General features: G+C 39.2%; 1 protein-coding gene across 1 annotated transcript in view; it reads left to right on the forward strand.

Moving 5' to 3' along the window:
• Positions 1–10,462, forward strand: part of LOC108972568 — a gene marked incomplete at both ends in the record, with an annotated part of 19,902 nt that extends 9,440 nt beyond the window's left edge. The window contains 6 exon segments of the mRNA XM_018939202.1: positions 7,354–7,491; positions 7,590–7,730; positions 7,818–7,883; positions 7,944–8,087; positions 8,369–8,736; positions 8,797–10,462. Coding sequence (XP_018794747.1) covers positions 7,354–7,491; positions 7,590–7,730; positions 7,818–7,883; positions 7,944–8,087; positions 8,369–8,736; positions 8,797–10,462 — 2,523 coding nt within the window.

Consider the following 10,462-nt stretch of genomic DNA (forward strand, 5'->3'; position numbering starts at 1 on the left):
AAAATGTGTGTTTTGGTTATAAAATTCTTATATATTGGTTACATAGGGATTATATATGGTTATGGTTTATGATATGTATATGCAAAATGATGTAGGGAATCGTAACAATTAGAAACTCAAATTCGAATATTTGCTCATACGTGTTGTTTTGCATTTTAAGTGACGATATAATACTGCCCTCAGGTGAATCTCTTTAATAGATGATATGAACAATATGTTCGGCGAATGTTGTATTGACTGCAACAATAAYTTATGCCTAACTTAGTGTAGATTTCTTGTCAAATAAAAATAGTTTCCCAAAAGGTTCTGATTTCGACGCATCAATATATTCAGAGGTTGTTGAGTTGCCGTGGAAAGTCATCTGTGCAAAAGTTTGTGCAGATATCTCGTCGTTGTTGGTTTTTATTTGAACCAGAGTTCTTCAACATTTTGACGGACTGAATTTCGAATAATTTTTTCTTAAACATTTATTTCACAGGATTTTAATGGGTCAATTTAAGCCAGGCGAATGTTCCGACCACTCTTTAACTGTGATTTTCTTGTTCTGGAGCTAATTCAGAGTTGTTTTTGCCTTCACGGTTCCCAAYCAGGTTTTTCCYRGAGGTGCTAGGTAAAAGTTTTCTAGAATATCAATTTAATCCTTTCTAGAATATCAATTAATTCCTTTAATAGAATTGTCTGATGCGCTCACCAGCATCCACTCACATGGTAGAACCTGAATATTTCATTGGGGTTGGTCCATATACCATAAAGGAGCGGCTTCGCAAGGGTGAAGAAGTGAACAGGGAAGGGGGTATTGGCAATAATTCCAAAGCACACGCCAAGCCAAATTGCTCATGAATGGTTACAACTTTAAGAGATTTAAATATGTAATTAAACTCCCATGGGAAAAATTCAAGCTTTCTACAGTGGCTAATGTAAGCTGAAGAAGCGCTTCTGTAATATGGGGTTAGCTTCCTGTGCAATGTTCCGCTTCTGAGACATGGAGGTTAAAACTCCACAACACCTGCTAAATGACTGCAAAGCAGTCTGTAAGCGCAGGATAAAATACCTTCGATCCATGTTCGTAGCGTTAGATAACAAATCGCTTATATTGATCTCATGTGACTATGTAATCGACTTCCAAAGTTCAACAAGTAAATTTAAATAGGATACATAGGTGTGAAACACTGCATTTAGCTCTAAGCATAYTCAATATAAACAACTTTCCCTTTGGGAGAATAAAAACTGAAAATATTATTTTTAATGAGCACTCGYGCGATTCATTGTATATGCTTTATGGGGGCTTTAACTTATCGTTCTTAAAGAAAACTTAATAACCTCTCTTAACAGTATAGTAAGAAAAGAAAGTTTAACTTCTAAGTAAAAAAAAAAAAAATACCTCTTTTAGCTCTTTTTCACTTAGAAGCTAAAACTTTTATTTTCTTAGYAATTAACTAAGTCGAAACCATTATCTCAGCCTGGAAAGTTCCTATTTTGTATCAGCTTTATAGCTGACGCCAATAGCTTTATATAGAAATTTCGTGTCATGTTGTCTGTYCGCCATGTATTCCTAAACTACTGAACCGATTTTAGAACACTGTGTCCAGTTCGAACCAACTTAGAATATAGGATAATAAAARCAATCCATGAATTAAAAATAAAGTGAAAGCTCTATTAAAAATATTAAGTGAACATCTCCATTAACCATCCACATTGTCGATGTTTATTAAGTATAATCTATTAGGCGGACAACTCTATTAACTGGACAGAAAAGCTGGTAACCAGCCGCTGAGAAAGCAGCCTTAAATTCGTTATTTTTCCAATGAAACTTATTTCCTTGARCATATTTAAAATTAAACCTCAAATACAATCCCTTGGATTCCTATACCTAAAAATGTGTGACAAAAATTGTAATCTTATTGAAGCTTTCAGGAAGAAGTTGGCTTAATCTCATATGTAAGATTTATAATTGAGATACGACTTTATTGTGCACATGATAGTATATTTTTCATCCAAATTTTGGCTACGTATTTTCTTCTCCATTATCTTTTGTAATTTTCGGTTTTAAATTGTCTACWGTTATTGGTAGCCGAAATATTACTCATACGTCCTGGAGACCAACTGTTGCATTGAGGTGCTAAAGCGTTTYTGTAAGTTTAGGATTGCATATGCATAGAACAAGGATAGCAAAMACATACAAAATTATAAATATGAACTAGATATATTATTACCTTCTGGCAATATATTATATAACCCCACACCAACAGCTGACTATGACATAGCGCAATTTCAATGCACTTGACTTAAACACCAATGGGCGTAATTTCAAATTAGTGCAAATTCCAACTGTCGCCACAAGCTGCTGCTAAAGACAAAAGACAAATATCGCAGCAACATTTTGTTGTTGACAACACATTTATGGTATATGTGCCTATGCACATACATTATAGGCAAGTATGTATATTTGCAAATACGATTGCTGCACGTCTATTTACAGTAACTAAACGGGCACAACATGTTCTTGTTTATCTCCTTAAAATGAGTGTAAGAAATATCAGTTTACACGTACACACTTGCAGACTCAATAATTCAGCTGACACGTTAAGCTATGTGGCTCAAATCGATTGTCAGCACGACTAACTCCACTGCAGCATGGTGTCAAGCTAAAGAAGTACACAAGTGCTGTCAATAGGGCTGGGTATGTATTGCGTATGTACGTGAGCAGTGAGGAGTTAACTTTCTGTAATACGCAAGTGAACCATGTCCTTTAGTTAGTTAAGGATAGCATCGAATCATCCTTAAATATTCTTCAATGTTATTCTACTCAAGCGGCCACATTAATACTTATAAAACAAAAATTAATTCAACTACGAGCAACATGGTGACCTACGTTGACGCCTTATCTTAATTCCGACTGGAATGCTGCAGAAACAATGTCATTAKTTCAGACATTGCCAGGAATTTAGGCCAAACACGAAGTGGCATAAATGCAAAAAAGTTGAAATTAACTTAGAAATCATTCACTCACGAAGTAATGCACTCGCAGGCAAAAAACCAGTATCACTCGCGTAACAACAAAAGCAAAATCAAATTTTGTGCTTACACCAACAACATAAGCGCTGTAACGTAATCTCGCTAGCGCCCACGCCATCATTGACACGATTTGCTCACGCGGAATGCATAAATGAGGTTAAAAGTGGAAATATCAAAACTTCTTCTTCTATTACAAAACAAAGTGAAATAAGAAGATAATAGGATCAAACACAATATTCGCAARCGCTTGCCACATTCCCTACAGTAGCGTGAAATATGTAATAACAGACGCTGGGAAGCGTCAACAGACACATGTTCGTACTCATARCAACAGCAAAACATTGCGATATGGAGTAGTGGCAGCAGCATGACGCAGTGTTGACGACACCACTTGTGCCAGTTTTCATGCCGCATCAACACTTGCACTCACTACGGCGGTGGCATGCTGCAGTTGCAATCATAACGTTTGATTCCATTGCATATTTACGAGCGCCATATTAAATGATGCAGCAAGMATTTGTAAACTTCTGTGTTCTGRCGGTGAACATTCTTCGCATTCACACTCTCTTTTGAAATTTCGAACAACTTGTTGAAAGTAGCATCTAGTTTACAATGTTAGCATTAGATTAGGTAAATTCAGGTTGCAATGTTGATCCTCGTAGTAAAGGTAGCGATAGATGTCGCTATGACAGCAGTGCAAGTACGAGTTTTGTGATGCACAAAAACTCCTAGAAGTGGACCACCTTAATACAGCTTAATAAATGGGCGAAGTGTTGTTAAAACGGTTACCTCGCTGTGTCTACCGAGATATTTACAAATGAAAATGACTCTGTGATTCCACCTTTTTTACCTCTAATCCACTTTGGAAAAAGCGTCTGACTAAATATTTAGGTGCATCGCATTTTACCCTACTGGGCAGTGTTCTTGCTAAGAACAAGTAGTTCAGAGGACCTCTTCGGTTCTCTCTCGGTCAGAGCGATGAAATTTCGGGTTCTTGAACAGCGCTTCTCGAACTCACTGAATGTCTATAGATCCATCATTGTTCTAGCTGAGTGTGTATATAGTCCTTTATGAGGTTGTGATAGTATGATGTTATAATAATGATTGGAATAAATCTAGTTTTGTGTTTAAGTTCCATTATGTACTTGAAATACAAATTTAAAAAAAAATTTTTTTAAATATTCTGTCTAATATATATAAACAGAATATACGGTACAATACGTCAGGCGTCGAGAAGAAGCATCGAACATACATATTAGTTGTTTAAGGAGCCTAAATTYGTAACAATTTTCAAACAAGGATGAAAAGAAATTTAAAAAATTKTATTATCCATTTTTCTTATAATTTACATTGATATTTAAGAAATATTAAAATATACAAAACATTAAAAATTGTCGAATTACAGGCTGGTTGACATGATTTGAACACTTTTCCTTGTTCTTCTTTACTGGCGTAGAAACCGCTTTCGCTGTTACGGCCGAGTTAACAACAGCGCGCCAATTGTTTCTTTTATTTAGCAATATTCCAATACGCCAATTCAAGATACCAAGCGAAGCCGGGTCCTTCTCCACATGATCTTTCTAACGGAGTGGAGGTCTTCCGCTTCCTCTACTTCCTTCGGCGGGTGTTGTGTCGAATACTTTCAGAGCTGGAGAGCTTTCATYCAGCCAGCGCAGCCGCTACCTTTTAATTCTCTGGACTATGTCAATTCATTTGCCGTGGTCAATGCACAAATGATTATAAATCCTCCGCCGAACTTTTCTCTCGAAAACACGTAATGTCGACTCGCCTCTGCACCATATATTAGGACGGAGGTAATGAGTGACTTAAAAAAACTGGTTTTTGTTCGAGGACTTTACTTSTCAATTGYCTAYTCAGTCCGTGGTAGCACCTGTTGGCAAGAGGCTGTTCTTGGTCTAAGACGGGAAGTGGTGTGATGCTTGAGATGTATGTAAATAATCGTTTCTTCCGAAGTGAATGGTGATCAGAGTAGGTACTTTCGACAGTTGCGTGAACTTCTACACATGATTCCACCTTTCTCAACACTTTTCAACACAAACAAATTGAAAGAATTCTTAAACATAAAAATGCGGCTATCGGATTGGCCTTYGTCAATGAAAAAGATTTAAAAAATAGCTTGGGCTTGAAAAAACTTTACTCTTCGAATTTGAACGTGCCATCTTAATTTGAAAAGAAAAAATGTTAACTTCGGCTCCACCGAAGCTTATATACCATTCACAAGTGCATTTCTTTTTGTAACTATGTGTTCAATTTGTATGGTTACTATGCTATAGAARTCCGATCTGAACAATTTTTTCGGAGATTATATTTCTATCTTAGAAAATAATCTATACCAAATRTCGTGAATATAYCTTGTCAAATGCAAAAGTTTTCCATAACAGCATTTTAYTCCGATCATTCAGTTTWTATGGCAGYTATATGCTATAGTTAGCCGATATGTACAATTTCTTTCGATATTACATTATTTCTATGAACAATAACTCATACAAAATGTGAAAGTTTTCCATACAAGAACTTGATTCCGATTGTTAAGTTTGTGAGGCAGCTATATGTTATAGTGGTTCGATATCGGCAGTTCCGACAAATAAGCAGCTTCTTGAAGAGCAAATGACGTTTGCAAAATTTCAAAACGATATCTTAAAAACTGAGGGACTAGTTCGTACATATACAGACGGACAGGCAGACAGACGGACATGTCTAAATYGAATCAGCTCAACATACTGATCATTTATACATATAATATATACACTTTATAGGGTCTCCGACGCTTCCTTCTGGGTGTTAAAAACTTCGTGACAAACTTAATATACTCTGTTCAGGGTATAAAAAAACATACAATTATTTGCCCAAGAACAAAGTTTTGAATTTTCAAAATTCGAATAGAAAATTAATATGTTTAGGTTTTGAAACTTCTTTATGTACATAAAATAGTACAATATTTAACAAGCAATAATAAAAAGCCAAAAGTCATCTTGTGGCGAACTCCACTAAGCATTTCGGCGGGAAAGACTTTAGGTGATAAAAATCATTCCTTTTTTCTGACACCGAAACAGATAAGAAGACCTTACATTGACTGCMACTGCCACTGAGCGTGAAATTCCAGCACAGCTCTTCTTTCGCCACCAAATCGGAAGCAAGCAYTGCCAAACGAAGCGTGACGACTCAAGTTGCAGTCGRCAGCCAAATATTATATAAACTTKCATATGCGCAGACATAAACTGTTTATAAAGCGTATGCATTCAACATAATAAATTGAAAATACCCAGTAGAGAACTGCATCGGACCACCAAGCAGTGCTAGTTACGAGAATTTGAAAACATTTTTATGTAATCAAAGTGGGTGCATCGTACAAAAACAGTAAACGTTGGTCTGCAACCAGCATTTGAGAGAAGCCTTCTGGGCCMGAGTGGAATGCAAAAGCTCCATGGGGTTATCATCTCTCAACAAGTTTCACACGGTCGCCATGGTCGGTGTCCTAACTGGATACTGTCTTATTGGATAGTATGTGATGAGGCTAATGATTTTAGGTCGAAGTTGCAAAGAAGAACTTAAAGTGGAAGTATGTAAATACTTTCTCCTTAATTGCATCCCTTTTGATAGGCTAAAGTTCAAGCACCTTGATTGACATCATTTCTACGAACACGGCGAGAAATATTCAAGTCCTCACGAAAACCAGACTATTTGCCTAATCCAACTAAGCTAAAATTCGGTGCATAACATTCAGAGTCGGTATTTGGGAGTATAAGTACCATTTACCAAGTGAAAACTTCAGTAGGAACTGAAAGTGTGCCCATTAAGTTTTTCGCAAGTTCAAAACTTCCATTAATGTTTTAATTCCGAATCGATACATTTTTGCTTCAATCTCTTAAAGTGTTGCCGGCAGGGTCATTACAAGTGCACTAACACCGTGATAATTCAATCTTTTTTTGAATGTGCGCACTTCCGCTTTCGCGACTTCGATTTTCCATGCGCTCCTACTGCGGGTAAACAGGATAATTACGACAATGTTAAATGCAGCGATAAGAATGGGTTCAAAATGCAACATTGAAGTTGACGTCAGCGGCGCAGTCATGTACTCGTCTTACAATATTTCTTTTCTTTTGGGAGGGTTGGGTGTGTGTGGAGTTAAAGTATATTTGGTTAAAAGCAAACACAAAGTGAACGCTTTGATTTCAACTGAGTTTACTTTGCGAAACTATCTTCTTCTCGTAGGTATTGAACTCTTGCAGAAGAAAATGCAGTCAAGCTTATGTCATTTGTGCGCTTTTTYGCTTCTTTAAGTGATAAGTTCTAAACAAAGTGAATTTCTATTTCCAGATCAGTTACCAGCAATCGCTTGCGTTGGATAAATGAAACGGATTTGCCGAGAAATTTACAAACGGTTGATTTTCGTGCGAATCCGCTTTCCATAATCATGCCGAAAGCTCTGCGCGGCATGACGAGATTGCGAAAATTGTGAGTAACAACAACAGAACGTTTATAACAAATTTACAAATGCATTAGTGTAAGTATGCACGGCTTAATTTACTGTTATTTTTGTATAATTGTGTTAGAATTCTATCCGATGTGCGTTCACTCAAGGTTTTCCCCGATCTCGACGGCTGCTTCTCATTGGAGGTTATAAAATTAGATCGCGCCGGTATCAAAGAAGTGCCCGCCAATTTGTGTCGTCAAACACCAAGACTGAAAAGCTTGTAAGTTCCTTAAGCCGATGAATTCAAAAGTTTTTACTAATGATCTAGCTTACTAAATTGTTTTAAACTTTTTTGATTTCCTTTCAGAGAGCTAAAAACGAATTCCTTAGTGCGCATTCCCACTTTAGCCAATTGCAGAGAATTAAGACTGTTGTAAGTACTAAAATCTTGTCTTCCTTAAATATTAATTTTAAGCTACCCCTTTCTTTTCAGAGATCTTTCGAGTAATTACATTGAGTCTCTTAGTGGGCGACCCTTCGCCGGCCTTAAACAACTCCACGATTTGCTGCTCTCATATAATCGCATAAAAGCGATACCTTACGATGCCTTCTTCGGCATACCACGTTTACAGTTGTTGTATGTATACACAATTTCGAAGTATTTTGCTCTAGTTTCACCATTTTTATAGCATATTGTTTCTAGATAATTCTGTAATTTTTTTTTTTTTTTCATTTCATACAATTTAATCAGTTTCGTTTTTATTTTGTTCCGCGCGTCATTACTCTCACTCTCTCTTTCACACCATTTCGCATCACTTAACTCATTTTTGCCGCTTTCTCAACATCCACGCTCATTCATTTCACACTGCTTTACTCGGTTTCTGTCTTACCTTTTCTAACTGCCTTTCTTTTTATTAGAGACTTAGAAGGTAATGAGATCACCGCCATACACAAAGAAGCCTTTATGCCTTTCGCCAAGTTGGAGGACCTAAATTTGGGCAATAATATTTTTCCCGAGCTGCCGTCRGCTGGCCTAGGCAAACTGCTGCATTTAAAGACTTTCAACAATCCGAAGCTGCGTGAGTTCCCTGCGCCAGACACGTTTCCACGCATTCAAACGCTTATACTTTCGTACGCCTACCATTGCTGCCCTTTCATACCGTTAGTGGCGATGTCGGCGGCCAAGAAGCCCCCACTTGTACAAGAAGCTGTGCTCTTTCCATCCGATTCGGAGTTTGACATGAGCTTGTGGAACAATAGTATGATGGATATATGGCCGCAGCTACGTCAGTGATATTTACACGCGTCTAACATTTTCCTATTATAAAACATTTTCTCTTTTACAGAGAATCTCAGCAAAAAGTTTGGCAATCAAATGCACGACATTTGGGATAATTTCGGTCAGGACTTTAATTATCCCGGAAATATACCAACTTATGTCGAGGAATACTTCGAGGAAGACGGCACAGGCACGACGACGAGCTCAATGAGCATGAGCAGCAGTTTCGCCGGCTTCAGCAATGGTCTCTTCGGCACGATGGACATTGACATAGCACCAGGCTCCATACAATGTCTACCAATGCCCGGWCCGTTTTTGCCCTGCTCCGATCTCTTCGACTGGTGGACTTTGCGTTGTGGCATTTGGGTTGTTTATCTGCTGGCATTGCTAGGTAACGGTACTGTTATTATAGTGCTGTTATTCTCACGTTCGAAGATGGATGTGCCACGCTTTCTGGTGTGCAACTTGGCTGCCGCAGATTTCTTAATGGGCATTTATCTCGGCACTTTGGCCATTGTAGACGCTGCCACATTGGGTGAGTTTCGCAAGTTTGCCATTCCCTGGCAGATGTCGCGAACGTGTCAGTTTTCTGGTTTCATGGCAGTGCTGTCGTCAGAGTTGTCGGTTTACACGCTAGCGGTGATTACCCTAGAGCGTAATTATGCGATAACCCACGCGATACATCTCAATAAGCGCCTATCGCTGCATCAGGCCTCATATATCATGGCTGCGGGTTGGACTTTTGCGCTAATCATGGCTACATTGCCGTTGTTGGGCGTCTCCGACTATCGAAAGTTTGCTGTGTGTCTGCCGTTCGAGACCACAACCGGCGTGGCTAGTTTGACGTATGTCATTGCGTTGATGTTTATTAACGGTTGCGCCTTCCTGACACTTATGGGCTGCTATTTGAAAATGTACTGGGCCATACGTGGCTCACAGGCCTGGAATAGCAATGACTCACGCATAGCAAAACGAATGGCTTTACTTGTCTTTACCGATTTTCTTTGTTGGTCGCCCATAGCTTTCTTTTCTATCACTGCCATATTTGGTCTGCAACTAATCACATTGGAGCAAGCCAAGATCTTCACCGTATTCGTACTGCCATTAAATTCGTGCTGCAACCCTTTTCTCTATGCCATCATGACGAAGCAATTCAAGAAGGACTGCATAACGCTGTGCAAACACTTTGAGGAGACGCGTGTTACGCGCGGTGCAGTTGCCGCCAACACAGCACTAGCCGGTGGACTGAGCCGGCGAGGCGGTGTGCGCATGCCGAAAGAACTGCCGCCYTTGCTGCCCGCCACACATCCGCCCGGTTGCCGTTGCTTGCGCATGATGCCCAATGAAATGCCGAATTGGCATAAATTACAAGAGCGCGATCAACGGCGTGACTCGTGGATTTGCTTAACGTGGCATCGCTTAGCAATCTGCTGCCATTGCACCGATCCAGACGACGACGATGACGTATTGACACCAGAGCGACGCCGTCTCGACGGACGCCGGACACGTAAAGCGAACAAATCGAATCATCGKCATGCGCGTACACGTTCGCACAATGCCAATACCGAACCGTACCTTTATCAGTTCGCTGAGCTAAAGCAGAAACAGAAGCAGACACGCGCCAGCTCAATATCTAGTGAGAATTTCTGTTCGTCACGTTCATCTAGTTGGCGCAATGGCCCACCATCGGCGGGCGCGCTGCCGCACACTTGTAACATACCACTCAAGATGAT

This window comes from Bactrocera latifrons, unplaced genomic scaffold, assembly GCF_001853355.1.
Source record: "Bactrocera latifrons isolate USDA-ARS-PBARC rearing strain unplaced genomic scaffold, ASM185335v1 scaffold_41, whole genome shotgun sequence".
Taxonomy (NCBI): domain Eukaryota; kingdom Metazoa; phylum Arthropoda; class Insecta; order Diptera; family Tephritidae; genus Bactrocera; species Bactrocera latifrons.